The sequence below is a fragment of the Chlorocebus sabaeus genome, chromosome 20, assembly GCF_047675955.1.
Source record: "Chlorocebus sabaeus isolate Y175 chromosome 20, mChlSab1.0.hap1, whole genome shotgun sequence".
Taxonomy (NCBI): domain Eukaryota; kingdom Metazoa; phylum Chordata; class Mammalia; order Primates; family Cercopithecidae; genus Chlorocebus; species Chlorocebus sabaeus.
Window position 1 is genome coordinate 66,461,745 of NC_132923.1, and position 27,981 is coordinate 66,489,725.

The window sequence follows — 27,981 nt, forward strand, 5'->3', positions numbered from 1 at the left end:
TGCATTTGATAATTAGATTTATTTTTTTTAATATTAAGTACAATCTTAAATCAGTAGAATTTCACAGTAAACTTTTCAAGTATTTGATTTTTGGCTTATGGTAACTAAGTGTAAACCATTGCTTTTAATGTTCTTTTCAATGATATGCAAAAAAAAATCACACTTGATTTAAGAACATTCGCTTAAATTTAAATTCTTCACAAAACATAAAAAATGAATGGCCATTATATTGTAAACATGATCAAAATAAATCTTAGACATGAAAAAAGAACATGATCCCCCAAAGCAGCAAAAATCTCACCTCCTTCAGAGGCAAACATAGAGCAAAATTAACAAAAAGATATTAACAGAATTGACCTGTAATTATAATATGACATACAGAAAACTTTTTAACAGAGATGATCCCTAAGAAGATTACAGTTATGAAAGATAATGAGGTGCCTTAAAATTTCCACTTGAAAAATTTGCAAAGGCTCATTGTTGGTCCGTTTAATTACTCAGGAAGATTTGATCTTCACAGGAAGCAGCTTCTAATAGCAGCTCTGGAATACTAGTTGTGACTTCCACTTGGAGGGTGCTATAATAACAGTGCACAAGAAAATATGTTATTAAACATATAGGCCATAGCTTCAACTCTTCAAGAAGTCCTTTTACTGAATACTACCATCCTTTAAATATGCACTTTGACTGAGCTCCCTGTACCTTTATTTATACACCTGGTCTATTATAGGAACAGAAAAGCTTTAGAGTTCACATGAGACCACTCTTTGTAAATATAGTGACCCCCATGCCCAAGATAAAGCAGACACACATACACATACACACACACACACACACAATAATAAGACTTACTGCTGCCTTCAAAGCTTGATCTAGATCTTCCAGTAGGTCTTTCTCATCCTCTAAGCCCACAGAGAGTCGAATCAGTGTGTCACTAATTCCAAGGACATCTCTGTCATTCTTAGGAACTGATGCATGAGTCATGATTGCCCTGAAAGAAGACATGAGTAAACTTTTTATCACTATATGGTGTCAGTGGAGGCATGTTTCTGTCTCATAAACTGCAATTACCCTCAAAATTTTTCTGCTCCAAATATCAAATTTTGCATACCCCTATAATTCACAGGCAAAAAAAGAGAAAATTATGAAACTTATCTCTTCTAGCTATGATTTTAAGTGAAAAGCAAGATTTTTTAAATCTTTTTTATACCTTGGGTAAGATATGCTCAATCCAAATACCAAAAGTGTGTGTCAAGTACCCCCATGCAGTAGGGTAAGGCATAGCCTCCCCAGGGTGTAGATTTCAATACCTGCCTACATGAGGCTTTGGCCAGAAATCATGTACTCCGTGACCAACCTACTGGACTGTTACTTACAAGAGATCTCTTGGACCAACAGCCTGTCATAATCAGTTTCCTCTGGATCAATCCAGAGCTGGACCTTCTGAGGCACATCGGAGAAAGACCACCAAGAATCACTAGTAGCAACCACTACGCATTCAGAAAATTCTACAATATAACTCCTGGCATAGAGGCCTGGAAGGATTTTTCAAACTATCTAGCAGCTCATTACCATCATCAACAGATGTAAAGGAAAAGCACCCATATGTCAAGCACTGCAGTAAAAATTGGGAAACCAAGAAGAATGAGATGTTTTCTTTACCCTAAATAACAAAGCAGGAGCTAAAACCTATGACAATTCACAAAACAAAATAGTCTGTATAAACAATGCCAAACAAGTATAGACAAAAAGACTGCCAAAGTTTCAAGGAAGGAGAAATTTCTGCGAAGAATAATGGAGAGGCTTAGCATCTCACTTAGCCCCAATATGTATACTACAACCAACACTCTTCGTTTCCCTGCACGCCACCAGCAAAATCAATACCTAAGCTGCTTTCTCCTTTCTTACATGAGAGCCATGGGGAAAAAAAAAATCTCAGTTGTGGTCTGAGTGATGGATATCTTCCTTTATCACGCTACTAAAGTGTTTAGACACAAATATCCATCTTAAAATGTTCTGCCCTGGGAGACTCATAATTCCTTAAAAGAATGTGTACATGTAGAAATAAGAACTCAGGTCTCAGAGACCAACAAACTTGGATATGAATCTTAGCCCCTCCACATACTGGCTATGTGGCCTTATAAAAGTTACTCATCCTCAGTGCCTATTTCCTTATCTGAAATAATAACAGATGCACCTACTGTATGCTTACTATGAGGCAGATACTCTACTAGCTGGTTTGCGTGCATTAATTCATTTTTTTAATGAATAAAAATTGGATATAACACCTGTCTTCAAAGTTTGTCACAGGCATTAATTTGAAGGAACATGGATAAAGCACTTCGAAGCACTTGGAATGTAGTAGAGATGCCTAATAAAAGATAATAGTTCATAGTAGGTGCTAACATTTACCTGGCACTTAGTATGAACCAAGGCATTAGCTTAGGGAGTTTTTTCCCCATGTTCTCACAAAGAACCTAAAAGCTATGTAGAGTGTTGCCCACATTTTAAAATCAAGGAAATTGAGATTTAGGGAGGATGAGTAACTTTTCTAAGGTCACAGAGTTATATGTGTTGTGAGGCTGGGAGACTAAGCTAATACACATTATCTTCACTTCCTCCCTCCCGTATTGCAATGCTCTACTAGTAGCAGCAGAGTTGGGAGACACAGAATGAAGGGTCATAGAACAGACAAGCCCTGACCTAAATCCACCCATCCTCTGGCATCGCGGTTATAGCCTAAACCAGGGTGTCTGGGGGCCAAGCAACTTTAAACAAAAATCCCTATGTAAATCAGGAGAGATTTAAGACAAGAGAGTCTCAAGGTAATACACATTTCATTACTATGAAAAATAAACCCATTTCACATGCTGAGTGTGCCCTCTTGTGCATCCAAACTTACTAGCAGGCATCTTCTGGAAAGACTAACAAAAAGCTGCGTTACATGAATTATTTCAAGTCATTATTTGGACATCTTTTTTTTTTTTTTAACTTTGTGAGACTGCCTGACTTTCTGTCTAACTGTAAACTCCTAAACAAAGACAGAAAAGAGGCCTAAACTTGGGTGGGCCCTGACATTTCTCCACACAATGCTTGCATAACAAGTTATCCCACAAATGTTTATGAAAATGAAGACACAGAAATACACCGTATATATTTAGTATAGTTAAAAATAGGTTATGATGTTGACTTAACCCTGCAATAGTTACAACATATGGACATAGTAGCATATAATAAAGGTAATATATATATCAGGAATGCTTGGTGGTACAGGTAATCAATAAATGAATAATCATTAATTTTTTGTTGTTGTTTTGGTTTTTTTGAGACAGAGTCTCGCTGCGTCACCCAGGCTGGCGTGCAGTGGTGTGATCTCGGTTTGCTGCAACCTCGGCTTGCCACAACCTCCATCACTTGGGTTCAAGCAATTCTCATACCTCAGCCACCCAAGTAACTGGGATTATAGGCGTGCACCACCACGCCCAGATACTTTTTTCCTTTCATTTTTTTCAGTAGAGATAAGATTTCACCATGTTGGCCAGGCTGGTCTTGAACTCCTGACCTCAAGTGATCCACCCACCTCAGCCTCCCAAAGTATTGTAATTGCAGGCATAATACATTGCACCAGGCCAAAAATCATTAATTATTAATCTCATTTTATGGGTTAAAAAATGGAAGTTTAAAGGTTAACTAATTGGTGGAAGCAGATCTCAAATCCAGATCCAGGCACCTTTTACCTCCCCTCACTGTTTCTGATGCAAATCCAAGAATGAAGTTGCTAACATGTTCCTATGTGACACTTGAATCAATCAGCTCAACCTTCTGGATCTTTGTTTCCTTGCCTGTAAAATAAGCTGTTGGACTGTATGATCTTAGGCTGCTTCTTGTACCAATATCCTTTGATGCTTTGATAAAATTAGATGAATTGATTGGGTTAGATACTGAAGGGCCTGGTACCAAGTTAGGGTTTGGATTTATCTTGTACACAACATAAAGATATTAAAGGTTTATCCCACAGAGAACAGAAAGCAAAAGATATGACAGTATCTAGTAGGGCTCTTCTCCAATAATCAAGGGAATGGAGGAGTTTCATCAGAGACAAATTCTCTGTTTCCCAAAGAGCCTTGAAAGAAGCTTTTCTAGTACAAAGTCTCCAGTCCCCTCTAAGGCTGAGTAGGGTAGAACATGTGGCCCTAGGTTAGAGGTCAGAGGTCAGAGATCCTAGAATACAATTACTGCTGGAATCTCTTTTTGACAGAGCAGGGAAGGAAGCAACATTTAGGAGGACACGACTCACTAACAAGTAGCCCGCCATGAGATTTATCAGGGTCTCCATCTTGACAGGGTAAGAGTCCATTCTGATTAATGTCATGGTATTCTTATTGTTAAATATCTTGAATTATCCCTGACTTTGTCACATTCCTTTCCCAATCATTAAAGCTGACATCAAATTTAAAGTACTGAGAAAAACAGAACTATACTTACGGAAGCTCAACAAGACTTTCGAATCCTCCCAAACTCTCAGCCAGAGTAAATAGCTGTAGCAAAGAAAACATGAATTTAGACTTTCTAGTAAACTAAAAATACTAAAATCTAAAAATAAATGTTTTTAGGCCAGGCACAGTGGTTCATGCCTGTAATCCCAGCACTTTGGGAGGCCAAGGCAGGCGGATCACCTGAGGTCAGGAGTTCAAGACCAGCCTGGCCAACATAGTGAAACCCCCTCTCTACTAAAAATACAAAAATTAGCTGGGCATGGTGGTGTGCACCTGTAATCCCAGCTACTTGGGAGGCTGAGGCAGGAGTATCACTTGAACCCAGGAGGTGGAGGTTGCAGTGAGCTGAGGTCATGCCACTGAACTCCAGCCTGGGGAACAGAGTGAAACTCTGCCTCAAAAAAACAAGAAAAAATTGTTGCATTTGAGACTTTGCTCTGTGGTTACCACATAAATAAAAAAATCTCTAAATGCCTCCCAAGTTATACATACTTCCTTGTTAATACATATCACTTATGAAATACATCCTTTAACTCCCTACTGGAACAGGAAAAAACAAAAACAAAAAAAAAACCACTTTTTATTTTGAGTGTGATAGTGTCACAAAACTTTACAAATGTTTTAAAAGTTACTTTGGTAACTGTATGAAATTAAGGTGACACCAGGAACACTTTGACTGATCTGGCAGCTTTCTATTAATCTATTCTGTAGTATTCAAACTGCAAGAGCTCAAGGTTAAGCCCAGTGTATGGAGTTGGACAGGTCTCTTGCTCATGGCCCCTGAGAGCCTCCTGGGTTTTTGAAAATTAGACAAAGGCCTCCCCTAGTCAGATGCAGCCTAGGAGGCAAAGGGTTTGGAAAGCCATTCATAGGATGGATTTTTAGAATAAGCCTTGTGCAGTGCACTAACTGCACACTACTTCAAGGTTTTACCTATTTCATCTGAAAAAAGGGGTTCACTTTTAAATAAAAGCATTGTGTCTCTCAAATTGATTGTAGTATGTAGAGAGTTAAGTAGATGAACATATTTAGATGTCTGCTACTGTGACACTGTTGTTTAAGTCATTTTCAACCCAATGCATTTCATGATAAAGAGGTTTATGAGTGTAACCTGCAGATACAAAAACATTATCTGACTTGAGTGGAAGTGAGAGATAGTGAACTGCTGTAAGGAGGCCTTACCTCTTACAATTTTAAACCTATTTTGTAAGTTTACCTTTAGGTTCTTGAGGAAAATTTCAGCATGCTGAAGAGTGCCCTTAATATAAAAGGTGATCATCCCTGTACAACCTGTACACTGACGCTTCGCCAACTCATGCTGTGGATGAGAGGGCAGCCCTGTAATCATAGGGTATCAGAAAAGTCTTATTTTAGAGTCAAACATGTAATTTTTGTTGTTGTTGTTGTTTTTGGTGGGGGGAGAATTTTTCACTGTCTACTTAAGTAAACTGCAAATAAGCCTAAGATGAGGATTATGCCATGCTCACATCTGGCTACTTGCCCGGGCCCCTATCTCTCCAGCTTTATGTTGCCTCGTCTTTTCTACCCTCTTCAGCTTTCTTTACACCAGTATCACTGCACTCCCTTTCATCTCAGGACCTTTGCCCATGCTGTTCCTTCAACCTGGACTTCCCTTGTTAATTATATCCTGTAATTTCTCGTTTAGTACCTGTCTTAGCCACCAGAATTGCTCCATGAAGGCAAATCCGTTTCTTTTGTTACTAATTGGATCCCAGTTCCTAGCGCAAAGCCTGGCTCATAGCTGGCAATTAATAAACATTTCTTGAATAAATCTCCAATACCTTGTCTATGCCTTTTTAACAAATGCTGTCCACTCTTCATGGCACAGAATATATATCAATCAACAGCTCTTTACCTAAAGTACATTTAGGGCATTTAGTTTCACATGTATTTTGCTTTGGTTTCTCTAAATTCCTTGTGTAGAGGGACCAGTCTTAATTTTTCTATATATTCTAGACGCTAAATCCTTCAAAAGGATCTAAAAATAAAAGAACTACTTTAGGACTACCACAGCTTAAAAGACTGGTAAAAATAAATTCAGCTAACTCCACAGAAGCATTTCTGGATGCTGGAAGAGGTGAAGGAATACAAATACAGAAGAGAACCTTAGGGGGCTGGGCACAGTGGCTCACACCTATAATCCCAGCACTTTGGGAGGCCAAGGCGGGCAGATCACCTGAGGTCAGGAGTTCGAGACCAGCCTGGCCAACATGGTGAAACCTCGTCTCTACTAAAAAAACAAAAAATAGCCAGGCATGGTGGTGGGCACCTGTAATCCCAGATACTTGGGAGGCTGAGGCAAGAGAATCACTTGAACCCGGGAGGCAGAAGTTGCAGTGAGCCAAAATTACACCATTGCACTCCAGCCTGCAGCCTGGGCAAGAGTGAAACTCCATCTCCAAAAAAAAAAAAAAAAAAGAGAACTTCAGGGGAATTTTGGCACCTAATATCAAGTCTCAACTGGAACAAACCTCTATCAGATTAAAGTGAGAGTTAATGCTGAATGGCAGACTGACAAGATTATAAGCAAATCAACCAAAAAGTCCAATGTTAACATCTTTGAATAGATACACACAAGCCTTCAAATCACAGACCACCACAGGAACATCTAATGCATAAAACTAATTTTCTAATATCCAAGCATCCACTAGACACCACCACAGGAACATCAAATGCATAAAAATAATTTTCTAATATCCAAGCATCCACTAGACTAGAGGCAATACAAAGGTAGAGACCATGTCTATCTTCTTTCCACCAGACCCACCACAGAGCCTGACACATGGCAGTGATCAATAATAAATGAACATAAACAATATGTGAAAGCACTTAACTTAGAAATAAATGTTACATAAACACGATGCTCAGGATAACTGCTGAAATCCTACTATAAGCGTATCTGCTTAGAAATCAAACTAACATACCAGGATAAATAACATACCAGGATAAATAACCTTTTCTACCCCAGGATTAGATTCCAAGAACTGGGCAACTGCCATTCCATTTTTGAAATGCTTTTCCATTCGGACATGTAGAGTCTTCAGACCTCGATTGCAGAGGTAACAATCAAGAGGAGATGGAACTGCTCCAAGAGCTGCAAAAAGAAAACATCCTGGATTAGTTTGAAGGCAGGGTATGGCCAAGAAATTATCTGGCTTCTCTTTTTCATTATAGTGACTCTCAGAAGCTAGGTGTAAAGCTCAGTGTTTGAGTTCTGGGAGGAAAATAATATATCAAATCAGAAGCACGAGAACAAAGCATAGAATATGCTTAGAGAAATTTACTTTAAAATGAGGAGAAGCAAATATGCTGAAAACTAAGTAAAAGCACAATGATATAAACTTCTCAAATATGAAAATAAATAGTCCTTTCTATGATTTTAATAAAATCATAAATTGTGCATAGCCTAACCTTGTATTTCTTTGAAAAATTATTTTAACATACAGAGAAAAATAGCAGTTCAAGTCCTATTATTACTGAATATTCTACTAATATTCTATTTAGCCTTTGTGCAAAGCAGCCAATGTTTTCACATACCCCCGGGATATATACTTCATTTCTACTTTTAATAAACCAAAGGATACTTACCAAGCAATAAGTTTCAGTTTCCCTCCTGGAGGACATTTTTATTCCTAATTATGTTTATATCTTACCTGTCAAATCACAATGGTTTAATCCTTAACTGTACTGGAGATAAACTAAGCAATGTAAATAGGAAATGGTGTTTAGACATCTGCTGAAAAATTTAAGTTGATACTATAAGTGCTATTTAAAATTAACCATCATTCGTGATATAAAAGGTATAGTATATGAAAGCCCTCATTTCAAATGTAATTTTAAAAAAGAAAAAAAAACCATTAAGTCTTAAAACTAAAAATTCACTAGGGCTTTATCAAATTATGATTATAATTAAGATGGACATGAAAATAAAAAAAACTCATTTCTTATGTCATAAAGCCTTGCTATGCTATAACCATTTTTTTTTTTTTTTAACAGTATCTCACTCTGTTGCCTAGGCTGGATTGCAGTGGCACGATGTCAGCTCACTACAACCTTCACCTCCCAGGCTCAGGCAATTCTCCTGTCTCAGTCACCAAGTATCTGGGACCACAGGCGTGTGCCACTGCACCTGGCTAATTTTTTTGTATTTTTGGTAAGACAGGGTTTCGCCATGCTGCTCAGACTGGTCTCAAACTCCTGAGCTCAAGTGATCCACCTGCCTCAGCCTCCCAGTGTGCTGGGGTTACAGGCATGAGCCACCGTGCCCAGCCTACTATAACTATTTTTATAACACTTTCCTCTAAAATCAGAAAAAAATTTTTTGGCTGGGCGCAGTGGCTCACGCCTGTAATCCCAGGACTTTGGGAGGCCAAGACAGGTGGATCACCTGAGGTCAGGAGTTTGAGACCAGCCTGGCCAACACGGTGAAACCCCGTCTCTACTAAAAATATAAAAAATTAGCTGGGCATGGTGGTGGGCACCTGTAATCCCAGCTACTCAGGAGGCTGAGGCAGGAGAATTGCTTGAATCCTGGAGGCAGAGTGGTCATGAGCCGAGATCACGCCACTGCGCTCCAGGCTGGGTGACAGAGTGAAACTCCATCTCAAAAAAATAAACAAATAAATAATAAAGTCAGAATTTTTCTCCTCTATTTTTCATTTCTTCATAAATTATTAGAGTGCCATTACTTCACAACACTTAGTGGAAATATAAATATCAAATGTAGTCACTGAGAGAATCATAGAGAATCTGGACTTTTTAATACTTACAATTTTGCAAGAAACGAAGTCTATTATGAAGTCTTTCACAATTAACAGACACCAGGCCCATTACAACGTCACTGTGGCCTAAAAACAAAATACAAACAAAAAAAGTTTCAGTTAGAAACAATTTATATTTACTCTTTATTTTACAATTTCCAAAATGTGATTTTCACTTGAAAAAACTCTCAGGGAAGAAGCTCTATAAAATAAGTTTAAATAAATGTTATTCAATTGGACAGCAGCAAAAGTTAAGTCTAAAACAATAAAATAAAATTATATAAGAACAAAATGTTTCTTTAAGGTGTCAGCAAGATAAAAGCATAACTTTTTACGGTCAACTTTAATCCTCTTCTCATAAATCATGAGCATAGTTTTGTGTACTATAAACGAAATCCTACATTTAATCAAAGGATTTTTCTTTTTACTTTCTACATGAGTCACAGAAAAAAAATCTACAAAATAATCAAAGAAAAGGGATCAAAAGTCAAGCCCTATGCTATTTTCACCTATCCATGGAAAAGAACATTCAAAGTGTACACTGTACACATCTTACCATTCATGTATTTTGTTGCAGAACACATACAAATATCAGCTCCCAGAGCCAAAGGGCGCTGAAAGAAACAAGTTTTTTACTTAGAGAAACCATTTGAAAATATGCTTCATTACCTGCCTATCTGCAATTGTAAATTTCATTCTTATTATAATCAATACTGACTTTGCAAAAATATGTGCATCTTAAAATTTTCCAGGATCTCTGATATTATTTCTCCTTTGCCTCCCTCCCACCAAAGAAAAATGTAAAGTATTGAATCCAGTCTTTAATCTGAAGGCAACAGTTTCTTGGAAATAGGCAAAAGTTTCTTGGAAATAGTTTCTTGGAAATAGAAAATAAGCCCAGGTCAACTGGTCTCTTGAACCGGTTTTTTATAGCAGTTGCTGACAGGACTCTACCTACAGTAGAGACACTGGTATTTTATGACTCATTAAACATGTAAAATAGTTGACATGAACATTCAGCAATTTTTATTAGAGTAAGTATAAACTCATCTGCTGAGATTTTTATTCATTAAAGCCTCATGACGTATGTTGTGATTATTCACATTTGGGGTTTGTCATGACCTTGATTCTTAATGGAGTCAACCAACTGTGTGGATTTAAAAAAATGGAAAAAAAAATGAATGGTTAAAAAAAAGAATGGTTGTGTCTGCATTAAACATGTACAGACTTTTCTCTTGTCATTAGTTCCTAAACAATGTAGAGTTAACAACTACTAATAAAGCAGGTACATTGTATTAAGTATTATAAGAAATCTAGATGGCCGGCAGTTGGGGAATGGCTCACACCTGTAATCCCAGCAATTTAGGGGGCTGAGGCAGAAGGATCACTTGAGACCAGGATTTTCAGGCTGCAGTGGACCATGATCAAGCCACTGCACTTCAGCCTGAGTGACAGAGCAAGACTTTCTCTTAAAAACAACAACAAAGAAAGAAATTTGCTGGGGCGGGGGCTCACATCTGTAATCCCAGAACTTTGGGAGGCTGAGGTGGGTGGATCGCTTGAGGCCATGAGTTCAAGCCCAGCCTGGCCAACATGGTGAAACACTGTCTCTACTAAAAATAAAAATAAAAATTAGCTGAGCATGGTGGTACATGCATGTAATCCCAGCTACTCAGGAGGCTGAGGCAAGACCAGGAGGCAGAGGTTGCAGTGAGCTGAGATGACACCACTGAACTTCAGCCTGCTCTGCAACAGAACAAGATTCTGTCTCAAATAAATAAATAAATTTGTCTGAAATTGGGAGAATTAAGAAAAACAAAAAAGAGAAGGAATTTTTTAAAGTGTTTTCTTTCACCTAATTTTCCTGTAAATCAATCCTTTAAGTCATGGAGTATAATGTGATGTTCAATACATGTGTAATTGTGTAATGATCAAAAGCAGGGTAATTAGCATGTCCATCATCTCAAATATTTATCATTTCTTTATAGTAGAAACATTTAAAATTCTCTCTCCTATTTTGATATATACAGTATCTTATTGCTAACTCTGGTCATCCTTTTGTACAGTAGAACACCAACACTTATTCCTCCTTCTAATTGTAACTTTGTACCCATTGACCATCCTCTGTCCTGCCCACCTCCACCCTCCCCTCCCTAGACTCTGGTCACCACTGTTCTATTCACTACTTCTATGAGATCAACATTTTTTACATTCCACGCATGAATGAGATCATGCCATATATGTCTGTCCGTGCCTGGCTTATTTCACTTAACATAATGTCCTCTAGGTTAATCCTGTAGTCTTAAAATGTATTTGTTTACAATGAGAGTGAAAGGTGTAGACTTTCCACTTAACAATACATTGTCAGGCCAGGCGTGGTGGTTCATGTCTGTAATCCCAGCACTTTGGGAGGCCTAGGTGGGTGGATCACTTGAGGTCAGGAGTTCGAGACCAGCCTGGCCAACATGGTGAAACCCTGTCTCTACTAAAAATTCAAAAATTAGCCGGGGATGGTGGTGGACACCTGTAATCCCAGTTACTTGGGAGGCTGAGACAGGAGAATTGCTTGAACCGGGGAGGCAGAGGTTGCAGTGAGCTGAGATCGCACCACTGCACTCCAGCCTGGGCGACACAGCAAGACTCCATTTCAAAACAAACAAACAAACAAACAAACAAAAATACATTATCAACATCTTTCCCTTTACATTTTCCTAAACATAGAACCATATGTGTTTATTCCATCCTCACTAGAGCTGTTTAGTCTTTGGAAGATATTAGTATAGGTGGCTATGGGGACTTTTCACTTAGGGTATTTCAAAAATAGGATGCTTTAGGTAAAGTATTGCCCAAAGCACTCTCTGCATATGTGTTTGCACATCTCTAAAGGGATGGAGTCAAAGTAGATGAGGCCTAAGGTCTTTTCTAGTGCTAATATTTGTGAACTCTACAGCCAAAAGAGAAGGAAAAATAAAAACCAAATCACTAACACCTGCTGATCTCATTATCTTCTGAGAATCATGCTACATACTTTATATAACCCAGGGAAGCACTGTACAAAATACTTTACCTAACTCAATAAAATCAGTACCTTTATGGCTCTCATCATACAGGTGAGGAAAGGGTACTAAGAAAAATGAGATAGATCCCTCAGATTAAAAAGCTGGTAGAGCCAGGACTCACACCCAGACTGCCTGACTCCAGAGGTACTAATCTGAAACTTCATGCTGGTAGGTCTATTTTGCCTTTCGTGAGACTTACAGAAGATCCAGAGGACAAAAGACTGGGAAGAAAGTGAATATATTCCGTTTTCATGAAGGTAAGACAATGAGAGGATTTTTTTCAGGAAGATTTGCTTTATGGAAACAACACATGTGGCTACTTAGGGATGATGTGATTCTGAGTAATTCAACTGGAATAAATCCAAATTGAAACGAAGCAAATTCCAATCATTGGCATGAGGAATGTGATGTGGGCTTCAAAAAGGCAGAAAAACTAGACCTATGTTAGTGACGGTAATAGGGCAAGGAGGGCCAGGTTTGATGAATAACCTGGGCAGGGCCAGGCTACAAAACGTACGCAATTTTGGGGGAATATACAGGACTCACTGTGACTCAGCTAAAGCTATACTATGCTGTATTAACTGGCCTAATGTAAGTGGCATATGGGCTAAGGAGTTGTGATAAGGAATATTACACTGAAAATCACCTGGGACAAATAGACGATGCCAAATAGACAATGCCAGATTTTTCACTTGGAAACAGATGGCTTTACCTGATAAAATCAGTAATCAAGGATACATTATGAGCCAAAGGCAGATGGCCCATGAAGCTGTCTGAATGCAATGTAGGCAGGAAATGTGCTTCAGGAAAGGAAAATAAACCATGACAATGCCTTCAAATAAAATGGAGGAAGGTGAAGAGCAGGTTTATAGAAACTGCCCAGGGAGTCGGCCAGTCACATGGAAGCAGCAACCTGGATCAACTTCAGGGACCCAGAACAGAAGAGGGGGTAAATGTAAACAATAAAACCTGTAAACATCTGCCCAATTGAAGAGCCAGAGAAAATGAGCTGCGTTTCAGGAACTCTGCAGAATAAAGATGAACTACAGGAAGTGTACTAAGTACGACAAGGTACGGGCAGGAAGAAAAGAGCAGGAAGAAGGTAACTCCTAACAAAGAAAGGAAAGAGTTGGGTTACTCAGAGGAAAGAGAGGGAGAACCTGTGGGGAAAAGGCAGGAAACAAGTTAATTATAAAGAGATCCCAAAGTGATCTACAAAAGAAAGCAAAACAGAAAAGAGGATGAAACTAGACACAAGACAGAGAAAAAAGGAAAGGATAGAGGATGTATGGGAGGGGTGGTCTGGGGAGGAAACAAATGCAGAGGGCTAGGTAGGGAAAGAAATCGTTAAAGAGAGCTGCTATGGTTTGAACACTGTGTACTCCAAAATTCATAGGTTGAAATCTAATCACTAGTGTGATTAGGAGGTGGGCCTTTGGGAGGTGATTAGGGTGATCTGTGCCTGATATGATTTGGATCTGTGTCCCCACCAAATCTCATGTTGAATTGTAATCCCCAAATGTTGGAGTGCAGCCTGGAGGGATATATGAGGGTGGATATATCATGAATGGTTTAGCACCATCTCCTCTTGGGACTGTCCTCACAATTGTGAGTTCTTGTGAGATTTGGTTGTTTAAAAGTGTGTAGCACCTTCCCCCTCATTCTCTCTCTTGCTCCTACTCTGGTCATGTGATATGCCTGCTCCCCCTTTGCCTTCCACCATTATTGTAAGTTTTCTGAGGCCTCCCCAGAAGCCAAGCAGATGCCAGCATCATGCATTCTGTATAGTCTGCAGAACCGTGAGCCAATTAAGCTTCTTTTCTTTATAAATTATCCAGTCTCAGGTTATTTCTTTATAGCAGTGTGAGAAGGGACTAATACAATGCCCTGATAAAAGAGGCCCCAGAGAACTGCCGTGTCTCTTCTACCATGTGAGGACACAGTGAGAAGGCTCTGTCTATGGACCAGAAAGCGGGCCCTCACCAGTCACTGAATCTGCTGGCACTCTGATTGAGGACTTCCCAGCCTTCAGAACTGTGAGAAATAAATTGCCGTTTATAAGCCACCCAGTTTATGGTAATTCGTTATGGCAGCCCAAAGAGACTAACACAAGAGCACTATAAATACTTACAGCTATAATGTAAAATAAATAAAGTAAAAGTTCAAAATAATAATAAGTTAAAGAGATCTAGGCATAGTATATGGAGTGCTGAAGGAATAAAAACTAGAAGAGAAATAATATGTATAACATACACTGAAATCATTGAGTATCACTTTTCTTTTATAATATATATAAAAATATTGAAGATGACTAAAAAATATGACTGATTCATAACCAATGCATAAACATTCAAGTCCTTACTATGTATAAGGAATTAGCAGATACAATCACATAATAAGGCCATTTCTTCAGAGTTTACACATCTTAAGAGAACTGGTAAGCTTTAATAAATAAAAAACACAAAGTACCATAGAGGATATTAACATATGTTTGAAAAGATATTAACTAACGGTAGAAGAGGTCCAAATTTAATTCTCTGTCCAATAAATAATTAATGATGATTAGATTTCATGAATTTGATCATGATTTTAATTTAAGCAAGTCCTTTCTTTCCTAATTACGGATATATGTGATCTACTAATTGTGCCAAAAAAAATTATTTTCGTTTACCTGGAAATACGGCGACATAAAGGTGTTATCCACAACCAAAATAATGTCTCCACGCTTATGGACAATATGTGCGCAGGCTTCAATGTCAATCATCTTCAGGATGGGGTTCGTGGGGGTTTCGATCCAAACAAGCTAAAATAATTCAATAGTTTGTAAAAATATACTTTACAAACATACATCTCATATATTGTAACAATCTGGGAAGCTACGTTACATATAATGGAAACACGTGGATGATGATGTTGGGAGGTTCAAATCTGAATCCTTGCCTTACCTACAAATTTCTGAGGCCATAGGTATGTAATGTATCCTATTGATCTGTATAATTGGGTTGGTAATACCTATCTTACAGAATTTTTGTAAAGATCAAGTGAGATAATGTACATGTAAACAGAAAAGTACTGAAGTTAATTATTGTATTTTTCTTAGAAAAGAGAGTGTATTCCAAAGACATAGCTCGGTGTCTGGAAATTTTGTTCTCAAAGATAAATAACATAGATGGTGTAAGAATACATCCTAGAATTTTAATGAAAGAGAATTATCCCTATGATGCCAAAAATATATTTAATATTAACTTAATGCCAGAAACCCTGGAAACTACAGAATAAGCACCTAAGACTTGAAGAGCATGGGCTTTAGTTAGACTAAAGAAGAAAAGTGACACCCACAACAGAAAAACTGGTTACCGCCTACTTAAAAAGTAACAATGACCTTTTTATCTCAAAACCTACCACAATTCAGACACATAGTAGATGCTTGATAGTTCTCAAAAAGACCGAAGAAAATAATTCTATTTGTTGAACAAAATGCCATTGTATTGAATTACTTTTTTTTTTTTTTTTTTAAGAGGCAGGGTCTCACATTGTTGCCCAGGCTAGAGTACAGTGGCATGATCACAGCTAACTGCAGCTTCAACCTCTCAAGCTCAAGTGATCCTCCTACCTCAGCCTCCCCAGTAGTTGGAACTACAAGCATGTGGCCATGTCTGGCCAATTTTTTTTTTTTTGCAGAGAAAGGGTCTCGCTACATGTCTCAAACTCCTGGCTCAAGCGATTCTCCTACCTCAGCCTCCCAAAGTGCTGGTATTACAGGCAAGAGCCACTGTGCCTAGCTGATTCTTTTTTTATTACCTATTATTTAAATAGGCAAGGGATCTGGTTTAATACACTTCTGACTTTAGAGTTTTACTCTGGAAAAGATAAGATGGCTAAAATAATACATATTATACAAAAATTTTGAATTATTTAAAGAATCTATAAAAATTATTCCTGATAAGAATTTATTATTCCTACTAATAATAAAAAATAAATAAATAAAAAGTAGGTTTTACATGGACTTAGACATTCTACTTCAAGTGAAAAACCTGATATTTCAGGAAGGAAAATGTATTAATCCAAGTTCGTAGAGTCACTATATAAAGTTCTGTTGGCAAGACTTACTATATTCACAATTTGCTTTCCTCCCTTAGAAAGATTCAGACCAGGGCCGGGCGTGGTGGCTCATGTCTATAATCGCAGCACTTTGGGAGGCTGAGGCAGGTGGATCACAAGGTCAGGAGTTCGAGACCAGCCTGGCCAACATGGTGAAACCCCCGTCTCTACTAAAAATACAAAAATTAGCTGAGCATGGTGGTGGGTGCCTATAATACCAGCTACTCGGTAGGCTGAGGTAGGAGAAGCGTTTGAACCCAGGAGGCGGAGCTTGCAGTGAGCCGGGATCGCGCCATCGCACTCCAGCCTGGGTGACAGGGCGAGACTCCATCTCAAAAAAAAAAAAAAGAAAGACTCAGACCAGCTATTTTAATGTGTCTTTTCTCCCAAGCAAGATAAAAAACAAGTTCCTCTGAAAACAAACCCTAATTACCAAAAGCTCAACCATGTTAATGTGCAAAGTAATTATTTGTACATGAAAAGACATTCATTTTTTAGCATTCATTGCAACATAATCTTTGGTACAATTCTAACCTTTAAATCATTAGCAAAAAGTTGTAAACAGCTGACTTATAAAAGACACTGGTCTTTCTTTTATCCACACAGAATTTAAATGAGTTCGCAAGAAAGAATATCACATATGCCATTCACTCAGACACAAAACACCTTCCGGTGGCATACAAACTTCCCCGGATGGAAGCTAAAGATTGTTTGTGGCCCATTCTCTAAATCTACTAGTATCTGGGCAGCATCCCTTACAGCCAGCAAAGCCACTGTACTTAGGGTTCGGGGGTTTGGCAGGCTTCTTTTTCTATAATCCAATCTCTGTGATGACTTCTGTTACCAATACTGTTTTGACTATGCAGTTAAGAATTAGGTGCTCCTGCACAGCAATTTTTTTTAACAATTACCATGTATCCAGGAACTATACTAAGCATTTCATATGCATTATCTCATTTGATTCTCACACTCTCCTTTCTATAAAACCAGTATAATTATCTCCATTTTGCAAATGAAGAAACTGAGACTTTGGTTAAATAATTTGCCCAAGATAATACACCAACTAAGATACAGAATTAAAATTTGAACTCCACTCCGGAAAACCATGTACCACCATCATGCTATAATACCCTGGAGATGACAGTCTATCTTAATTTTGTTGATGTTTCCAATGGCATATAATAAAATTTGTTATTCAGATTAAATTATATCCTCTAGTAAACAGAAACGATGAAAACAAAACATCAAAGGAAAAACAGGCAAAACTGAAAACGAGCTGAGTTACCTTGGTTTCTGGCGTAATCGCTGCCTCTAGTAATTTGATTTTGGAACAATCAACAAAAGAAATCTTTAATCCAAATTCAGATGCCACCTGCCTGAAGTACCTGTTTGTACCTGAGACAGAAGAGAATCAGAAAAAATGGAAAGAACATTGCATTAAGAAACATTCATTCCTTCTACGTATAAACACAAAATATATGGAACTCTCAGTCACCAAGAAAAATGCAACTAAAAGCACTTCTAGTTTGGTCAAATAGTTTGTCTATCTGAAATAGTAAAGAATAATAATATTTGTTCTTTAAAGGCTCAAGAGTCAAATAAAACACACTTGAGATCCAAAAGTAGCCTGAAGCAAATAATGTTTCTCAAAACATCCAGTCTCCACTAAGTGACATGCTTCCTGAAACATCCTATCTTTTTAAACAATTGCTACCTAGTTCTCAACTATAAACTAAATGAACCAATGTCAATGAAATGTTTGAAATAAATTTCAAAATACTTTGTAATAGAAAAGAATTGGTTTCTATTCCTCGTACTTTTTCCATCTTTTTGTTATATAGTTCTGAAAGTTTTAATCGATAAAATGAGACAATATAAATCAAACTACCGGATTTTTACAGTGAAAGAAGATAAATCATTTGACTTAAAATAATTTCTTTTATAAATACATCTGGATTTGATTTTTACACATAAAAACTTAAAGAAAAAATTGATATTGATACTCAATAACAACAACAACAACAAAAGAATATTCTGTCATTAACAAGAAACTAGACTTGTGATGGTATGTAGACTGACCCTAAGTAATATAAAATTGGAAAATAACGTAAAAAGTTCTTTAAAATCAACAATTTTCAGGATTTTACACCTTTGTTTGCCATGAGACTTTTATAATGCATTATAAAAGTATCTAAAGGTTTGAGATTTCTATAATTTCAATTCAACAAGTTAATATAAGAAACTAAGATAAAATACAAAACATTGTGCAAATTTCTGAGGGATAAAATGATTACTAAGAGTAAGTCCCTTCCTTTTTAAAGCAGGGGTCCCCAACCCACAGGCCACAGACAGGTACAGGTTTGTGGCCTGTTGGGAATCCAGCTGCACAGCAGGAGGTGAGCAACGGGTGAGCATTATAACTTCCTGAGCTCAGTCTCCTGTCAGATCAGCGGCAGCATCAGATTCTCACAGGAGGAAACCTACTGAGAACTGCTCATGCGAAGGATTTAGGTTGTGTACTCCTTACGAGAATCTAACTTTCAAGGGATCTAGATTGCATGCTCCTTATGAGAATCTAAATAGCACCTGATGATCTGAGGTGGAACAGTTTCATCCTGAAACCATCCTCCTGTCAATGGAAAAACTGTATTCTACAAAACCGGTCCCTGAGGCTGGGCACGGGTGACTCACACCTGTAATCCCAGCACTTTGGGAGGCAGAGGCGGGTGGATCACCTAAGGTCGGGAGTTCGAGACCAGCCTGACCAACATGGCGAAATCCTGGCTCTACTAAAAATACAAAGTTAACCAGGCACGGTGGCACATGCCTGTAATCCCAGCTACTCAGGAGGCTGAGAAAAGAGAATCGCTTGAACCCAGGAGGCAGAGGTTGCAGTGAGCCAAGATTGTGCCACTGTACTCTAGCCTGGCAACATGGCAAGACTCCACCTCAAAAAAAAACCGGTCCCTGGTGCCAAAAAGGTTGGGGACTGCTGTTTTAAAGGACTTAGTGATTTAACTTTTTGTTCCGATAGGAAATACATAAAATGATAATATTCTAGAAATCACATTTTAATTATTTAGAAGTATCTGGAATATATGTATATGTATATTCACAAAATTCCTTGCTTTTGTTTTAAACACAAAAATCAGTGGGCTTAAAGGCAAGGGCAAGCCTGTCTTCTCCACATTCACCAATTTAAATAGTTAATATTTAATTTCTTTGGAATGTAAGTTCTTAAATATAGAGCCATAGATGGGCTTCAGGGGTTCAATCCGTGAGATCCCCTAAAATTAAAATGCTAATCACTGAGTGTAGTCTTAAGAACGTTTTTTGGGAAAAGAGGCCCATATCTCTCAACAAATTTTCGAAAGTTTCCTGGTACCAAACAAAAAATAAAAAGCAAAAGGGGATATGTGGGGTTGAGCTCTTGAGAGTAACCTGAGTTGTAGTTCACCTTTATTACAGGTAAAAATTAAGTTACAGGAGAGCACTGTCTTTCTAAACCTTATCTTCTCTAGAGCAGAACATGTCTGCAAGTTGATCAAGTGCTACGTATTCATTCTAGTGCCTTAAATACTATTCTTATTAAATAATCTCTGGCCAGGTGAGGTGGCTCATGCCTGTAATTCCAAAACTTTGGGAGGCTGGAGAGGGAGGATCACTTGAGCTCAGGAGTTCCAGACCAGCCTGACCAACATGACGAAACCCCGTCTCTACAAAAAATACAAAAATTAGACAGGTGTGATGGCACATGCCTGTGGTCCCAGCTGTTCAGGAGACTGGGGCACGAGAACCATTTGAACCCAGGAGGTGGAGATTGCAGTGAGCCGAGATTGCACCACTCCACTCCAGCATGGGTGACAGAGCAAGATCCTGTCTTAAAATAAACCAAAAAATAAATAAATAATCTTTCTTATAAGCAGTTCCAGAACACGGACCCTAAGTGTTTATGCTCCTCTTTTGCCAAGTCTGAGAGAGCATAGAGGTGCCCGTCGCACCTGTAAAATATAATAAATAACCAAAAATACTGGCAACATTGTTAATATTAATTCAGGGCTCACTTTCTTATCTGTAAAATACAAGTTTACACAACATAAACGAGAGGGGTCACCTACCTCCATACACATCATCCACGCAAATAATTTGGTCTCCTGCTTTTAAAAGGTGGGTAATAGTTACAGTGGCTGCTAAACCTGAAGCAAAGGCCAAACCTAAAATAAAAATCAAGTTAGAGTAAGCTGAAAAGTCAGGCCTGTAGGTTAAAACACACCTCCAAGTATTTATCTGACTTACTTCAATGCAGATAGGGCAGCCATCACCGCTGAGTTGCTAGAGGCCCCTGATTAATACCATTACAAAATCTCCTTTTCTATTTCAAGAATAAGATATCTTTAAAATAAAAAAATACATAATGTGGACAGATAATTTTGTGTTAAGTCAATTTTGCCTTGGTAATAACATTTCTCTGAAACACTTCAAGAAAATAATTCTTTACAAATATCTGAGATAAAAGGCCTATTGCCAGTTAAATTACAGTTTGAAAATAGCAAACTAAAGGAATTTCAGGGCGGGCATGGTGGCTCATGCCTATAATCCCAGCACTTTGGGAGGCCAAGGCAGGTAGATCATTTGAGGTCAGGATTTTGTGACTAGCCTGGTCAACAGGGTGAAACTCTGTGTCTACTAAAAATACAAAAATTAGCCAGGCATGGCGGCACATGGCTGTAATCCCAGCTGCAAGGGAGACTGAAGCAGGAGAATCGCTTGAACCCAGGAAGTGGAGGTTGCAGTGAGCGGAGATTGCACCACTGCACTCCAGCTTGGGCGACAGAGGGAGACTCCGTATCAAAAGAAAAAAAAAAGAAAAAAGAAATTTCAAACATAAAGAATACAGCAAAGATATGATTCAGACATTCATTATATGAATATGCAATTCAGTAAATATTTTAACAAAACTCGCATCAGACCTGAGATTTGTCTGATAAATGTAATCACAATGAATACACAAGACTCTCTTCATGAAAAAAAGAAAAAGTTTAGGGAGTTAATCTCTAATCTCTGACAGCACTTTATCAGGAGTTATTGACCACTGAAAATAAACTTTAGTGCTATTCTTAAGCACAAATTATTAGATGAATAAGCCAGAGGATAAGAAAGTTTAGGCCAAGTGCGGTGGTTCACATCTGTAATCCTAGCACTTTGGGAGGCCGAGGTGGGCAGACCACTTGAGCCCAGGAGTTCGAGACCAGCCTGGCCAAAATAGCAAAACTCGATCTCTACTAAAGATACAAAAAAAAAGGCTGGGCGTGGTGGCCTACTCCTGTAATCCCAGCATTTTGGGAGTCCAAGGCGGGAGGATCATGAGGTCAGAAGATCGAGACCAACCTGGTCAACATGGCGAAACCCCATCTCTACTAAAGGTACAAAAACTTAACTGGGCGTGGTGGCAGGCACCTGTAATCCCAGCTACCTGGGAGACTGAACGAGGAGAATCGCTTGAATCCAGGAGGAGGAGGTTGCAGTGAGCCGAGATCCTACCATTGCACTCCAGCCTGGGTAACAAGAGCAAGGCTCTGTCTCAAAAAAAAACAAAAAACAAAAACAAAAATATTAGCCGGGTGTGGTGGTGCACACCTGTAATCCCAGCCACTCAGGAGGCTGAGGCAGGAGAATCGCTTGAATGAGGTTGCAGTGAGCAGAGATCATGCCACTGCACTCCAGCCTGGGCAACAAAGTAAGAAACCCTGTCTCAAAAAAAGATTTTATGTTCTAATTGGTGGTGTTATTAAATTTAATTTCCATATATTTATTTATACTGACAGTTTCAGATAAAGATTGTTTTCACACAAATAGTACATAATAAATGTAATATTAATAAATGTAGTATTCATGTGAATTTTTTCCTTTATTCATTTGTCCTCTATTCATATGTATTTTTACCTGATGATTACACATATGCATATTATACCAACTGAGGGACCTTGGGCAAAGAATTCAAAGTCAGTAGACCAGGAATTTTGAACTACCGAATCTGTTTGTTTTCAGTTCCACATTCTGTGCCTCTATGGCTTTCTCTATACATTTAATAATAGATTCTAGACTGTGAAATGGAAATTACTTACAGTACTTAGCCCCATCCAGTGCTGCCACTGCTTTTTCAAGGCAATTCCTAGTGGGATTTCCAGAACGGCTATATTCAAAACCCTGAAGAAAACAAGTTTGAGTTCATCCTAAGAGATTTAAGTTTATTATCAGAGTCCTAACATAGACAACTACAGTTTCACCCTACCATATGAGTTTCTATTCTTTAGTCATGATATGTCTTGCTTTAATACAGAAGCAGAAGAGTGCTGTGGCTATAGTCAAGAGGCTCTGAAGTCAAACAAACTCTATGTGAATTCTGTATCTGCCACTTATGAGGTGCACGACACTAGGTAAGTTACTTCACATTTCTAAAAGTCAATCTCAGTATCTGTAAAATAGGAATGAAATACAGATGTCTAATTCATAAAATCGTTGTGAAAATAAAATGAGATAATGCACAAATTCACTACATGTTTCCTGGCACATGCTAATCACTAAATAAATGGCAGTTTTTATTATTAGTATTTTTATTATATTAGACTCACCTTTTTTCATTAATCTGGAAACATTAGGAAAAGGGACTTGCATAAACCAACAGAATAAACCTAATTCTAACCTGTGTTTCATTTCCTAAGAAATAAGTGATTAAGTGATACAAGTTTCTTTTGTTTTAAGGATAGGACCTCCCTCTATTGCCCAGGCTAGAGTACAGTGGGGCAATCACAGCTCACTGCCGCCTCAAACTCCTGGGCTAAACAATCCTCCCATCTCAGCCTCCTGAGTAGCTAGGACTACAGGCGCACATCGCCATGCCTAACTAATATTTTAATTTTATTTTTTGTAGAGGCAGTCTAGCTATGTTGCCCAGGCTGGTCTTGAACTTCTGACCTCAAGCAATCCTCCCACATTGGCCTCCCAAAGTGCTGAGATGATAGGTGTGAGCCACCTGTCAGGCTGATTCAAGTTCTATTTAGCATACAACAGGAAGTTATGATCAGATCCTACAAATACTCAGCATTCATTCACATCTTGGCTCTACAAAAGCGGCTCAAAACATAGGGAGCAATTCCTGGCAAAACAACTCCACACAATACTATTTTAAAATGTGCATTCCTGTAATCCCAGCTACTCGGGAGGCTGAGGCAGGAGAATTGCTTGAGCCCGGGAGGTGGAGGTTGCATTGAGCCGAGATCGTGCCACTGCACTTCAGCCTGGCCGACAGAATCTGTCTCAAAAAAAAAAAAAAAATTGCATTATTCTGCTCTTACATATACAGCACCCTGCTAGCTATATTCATCCAGTAATTCTATTAATCCTTATGACTGAGAAAGTGAAGCCAAATGTAGTAGTACCTAGAGAGTGTCAAAACCAGATTGCAAACCAAGGATTTCAACATTAATTAGAAGTCCTATAATTTTCTCCCTCAGCTTCACATCACACATAACAAAACACAACACTCTTTCACCTTTGTTTCTGATTCAGAAGCTCCCAGTATTAATAATAATAACTTTTAAAAGTTTTGTTGCTATGTGCCCTTGTTTATGACAAGTTGAGCAGACTTTTTTTTTTTTTTGAGTGGGAGTCTTGTTCTGTTTCCAGGCTGGAGTGCAGTGGTGCAAACTCCACCTCCTGGGTTCAAGCGATTCTCCTGCCTCAGCCTCCTGAGTAGGGACTACAGGCATGCCACCACACCCAGCTAATTTTTGTATTTTTTTAGTAGAGATAGGGTTTCACCACATTAGGGAGGATGGTCTCGTTCTCCTGACCTCATGATCCGCCTGCCTCAGCCTCCCAAAGTGCTAGGATTACAGGCGTAAGCCACCGCGCCCAGCCTGAGCAGATACATTTTACAGGGTTCTAGGATATCCTTACCACTCCCCACCATCACCTTCTTACCATGACCTGCAGCTGCACCCAGCAGATTAAAAAAATAATAATAATGCTTGGATTCATGTGGCGTCTGCCACAGAAAAGTGCCTTACATTTCTCATTCAACTCTTCAAATTCCCTTTAGTGGTCTTAGCTAATTTTTAAAAAGGGCCGGGCGCAGTGGCTCATGCCTGTAATCCCAGCACTTTCAGAGGTGGATCACCTAAGGTCAGGAGTTCGAGACCAGTCTGATGGTGAAACCTTGTCTCTACTAAAAATAAATAAATTAGCTGGGCATGGTGGCGGGTAGCTGTAATCTCAGTTACTCGGGAAGCTGAGGTAGGAGAATTGCTTGAACCCAGGAGGCGGAGGATGCAGTGAGCCAAGATGGCACCACTGCACTCCAGCCTGGGCAACAGAGCAAGACTCTGTCTCAAAAAACAAAACAAAACAAAACAAAAAAGATACTAAGCAGAGTTTTTGTGGATTTAACCATCCTTGCTGGCTTCCTGGAAACATTTAATTATTAATTTTACACCCGAATGGTTAACTTTTGCACTGAGTTCCAAAGCTTGGGCAGCTACACATTCATTAAACCCTACATGAGAAACGAACTGCATGTTTGAAAGAGAGGCTGTGAGCTGGACACAGTGGCTCACACCTGTAATCCCAGCACGTTGGGAGGCCAAGGCGGGTGGGTTACGAGATCCGGAGTTCAAGACCAGCCTGGCCAACATGGTGAAAACCCGTCTCTACTAAAAAAAAAAAAAAAAATACAAAAATGAGTCAGGCGCAGTGGCAGGTGCCTATAATTCCAGCTACTTGGGAGGCTGAGGCCAGAGAATCACTTGAACCCGGGAGGCAGAGGTTGCAGTGAGCCACGATCGCACCATTGCACTCCAGCCTGGGCGACAGAGTGAGACTCTGTCTGAAAAAAAAAAAAAAAAAAAAAGAGGATGAAAGAAAGAGAGGTTGTGTACATATTTTGATTCTAAAATACAGTAAAGAGTATTCTAAACCAGTTGTAGAAATGGCCTTAGAACTCTATCTCACAAAACAAAGGACTGTCTATAAAGATTTTCCTCAACTTATATAACACACTGAAGTGGTTTCCAAAGCATAATCAAGGCTTTGGACTTACAGACTTTAACTAATTCTTACAAATCTCGTAACTTTTAAATTCCCAAGATCCATCAAATATGCCACCAAAAGGGGAAAAAAAGCTATGTGATTAGCAAAGAGGGCTCTTTCATAGGCTTTACAGATCATTCATGTATGACTCTGGGTCAGTTCCTTTTCTATAAAAAGTACATAATACCTGTCCTGCCCTCTGACCTGGTTGTTGTGAGGATCCAATGGAAATAGTGTAAATATGAACATCATGAAAAAACAAATTACCATCGAGTAATTATTATGTACCATATAGCCTTAAATACATCTCAACAACTTATGCGGTAGGTACTATTATTATCCAAATTTATACAGGATCAGTCAGAGGCTTTGATAGGTTAAATAACTTGCCCAAGATACCCCGGCTCAGAAGTGATGTCAGAATACAAAACTAGCTTTTGACTACAAGACTTATGTTCTCTTTTTGTTGTTTGAGTTGGAGTTTCGCTCTTGTCGCCCAGGCTGGAGTATAATGATGAGATCTTGGATCACTGCAAGCTCTGCCTCCTGGGTTCAAGCGATCCTCCTGCCTCAGCTTCCCGAGTAGCTGAGATTACAGCTACCCGCCACCATGCCCAACTAATTTATTTATTTTTGGTAGAGACGAGGTTTCACCATGTTGATCAGGCTGGTCTCAAACTCCTAACCTCAGGTGATCCACCCACCTCAGCCTCCTAAAGTGCTGGGATTACAGGCGTAAGCCACTGCACCCAGTCATGACTTGTGTTCTTAATCACTAAGCCACAATGCTTAAATGATGCAATAGGCTAAATTGTTACTAGCATTATTAGAGATAGCATAGTGTAGCTGAGTGCCTAAGAGTTGGTTCCTAAAGCAACCTCAAGTTTCTAAAGTTTGAATCCCAGCTCCAATACTTACTGGTCTAAGGCTAGTTACTTAACTCCCTAAATCTCAGCTGTTTTATTGAGAAAAAATGAGGATTCGGTTCAGACTAGGGTTGTTGTCAGTATTAGATGAGACAATACGTGTAGTACACATGCTATATACAAGTATGTATTTGGCACATAGTAGATACTCAATAACTATTAATACAGCTACTGGGAACAATCTTAATTCTCGTCAAGTTATCAGACCCTTAATATTTTTTAGGCTGACTCCGTACTACATCTTTAAAATTTATGCTGCTAAAGGCAACTCAAAAAAGTTAGGACCTTCGGTTTTTAATTGCAAATTTGTCAAAATCACGTGAATTTCAGGCCAAATCTATATGGCAAGTTGGACAAACGGCTTCTTCCATTCCTGCTTATCAAAAGAAACACGGTCACTGGACCATCCGACACAAAGCTATACTGCAAGAATTATAGCATAGAAACATCTTTCGGTTGCCTTCCTAATTTATAAGTAATATTATAAATTACTTACATGCCTTTCAAATTCATAAGCCATCTTTCTTTTCCCGCCCAACTGTGGACAGCCCCAGACAGACTCAGCTCACCGAGTGCTGGCCAGGCGCCGCTTGCTTGAACGTAGTGGACAGTGAGATGAGGGGCACCACAGCCCTGGAGGTCCATTGCTCTGGTTCCTGGCCCACATGGATGGCCTGCGTGGCGAAATGCTGGAAGTGAGGCAGGAAACCTTGTGAGGAGGCGTCTTTTTCCTGCATGCTGAACCGCGAAAGGAGAGAGGAAAAGAACCGGGAAGCCGGGTGTCCGGGGTAGGAAGAGACAGAAGGATCAGCCAAGAAGGAGCTAAAGCACGCAGGAAGAGCCGACAGCGAAGCACTAAAGCGGGACACGGCGATTGTGGGGTGGATTTTATTAGCTGGCCGGCAGATAAAATCTCACGATCACAGCGGGGCGGGACCCGCGCGGCCCATTAGGCAAAGGCCCGACGCGTCTCCCGCTCCTTATTGGCTGACAGCAGAGGCGTTGCCTGAAACGTCACCGCGACCGCCCCTCCCAGTGCAGAAAGTGGAGGGAAGCTGGAGTCCTTGGGTCCAAGTGGTGCTGGTCCCTGCGGGCGAAATTCCTGAGTACCAGTCCTGAGGAGGCTGCCATGCTGGCTCCTGAGAGCCACCCGGGCGTCTGTGTGACCTCAGGCCGGAGGTTCGCCCGAGACCTGGCAGAAAGCTGGCTTAGTGCTGAAACCTGGTAACTGTAAATAGACCACATAAATAGCCCCTTCTTATTGCGGCACTTGCCTCTGACCACCACCCTTTGCCCTGAGGGCGGTGCTAAAAGACGTAAGCCACAACGTGGAGATTGGTTAAGAAAACAATTGCCCAAGCCGCCCAGTTTGCAGTTTGGATCCTCATCAGTCACAGTCAGCTTGTGTTTTAGGTACACTGAAGTCTGTAATGACCCAGTGCTTACGATGACTGAAACGATGACTAAAAGTGAAGGTTAAATTGTTCTTAAGACATAACGAAGCTACTGTAATGAGGACGTCTATGCAGAA

The 27,981-nt window shown here is 39.3% G+C and overlaps 1 protein-coding gene across 3 annotated transcripts; it reads right to left on the minus strand.

The window, feature by feature from the left end:
- Positions 1 to 27,374, minus strand: CTH (cystathionine gamma-lyase). Of its 3 annotated transcripts, none has more exons than XM_007978305.3 (12): positions 27,020 to 27,374; positions 22,563 to 22,644; positions 20,556 to 20,651; positions 17,723 to 17,832; positions 15,008 to 15,139; positions 9,834 to 9,891; positions 9,287 to 9,364; positions 7,459 to 7,611; positions 5,713 to 5,834; positions 4,486 to 4,538; positions 853 to 991; positions 1 to 577 (listed from the first exon to the last, which is right to left on the minus strand). In XM_007978305.3, the coding sequence occupies exons 1-12, from the start codon at positions 27,185 to 27,187 to the stop codon at positions 551 to 553; spliced, it is 1,218 nt and encodes a 405-aa protein (XP_007976496.1). In that variant the 5' UTR covers positions 27,188 to 27,374; the 3' UTR covers positions 1 to 550. The 3 variants fall into 3 exon arrangements, with proteins under 3 accessions (XP_007976496.1, XP_007976498.1, XP_007976500.1); XM_007978307.3 differs by having other exon boundaries at positions 26,947 to 27,035; XM_007978309.3 differs by lacking the exon at positions 22,563 to 22,644 and having other exon boundaries at positions 27,020 to 27,214.
- Between the last annotated feature and the right edge of the window lie 607 nt (positions 27,375 to 27,981).

Bases quoted from the DNA above. Each gene is read 5' to 3' on its own strand.
- CTH (XM_007978305.3), bottom strand. From the start codon at position 27,187: ATGCAGGAAAAAGACGCCTCCTCACAAGGTTTCCTGCCTCACTTCCAG. The intron at 9,365-9,833 runs GTAAGATGTGTA...TTTTGTTTTTAG, and splicing joins TGCAACAAAATACATGAATG to GCCACAGTGACGTTGTAATG. The intron at 578-852 runs GTAAGTCTTATT...CTGTTATTATAG, and splicing joins ATCAAGCTTTGAAGGCAGCA to CACCCTCCAAGTGGAAGTCA.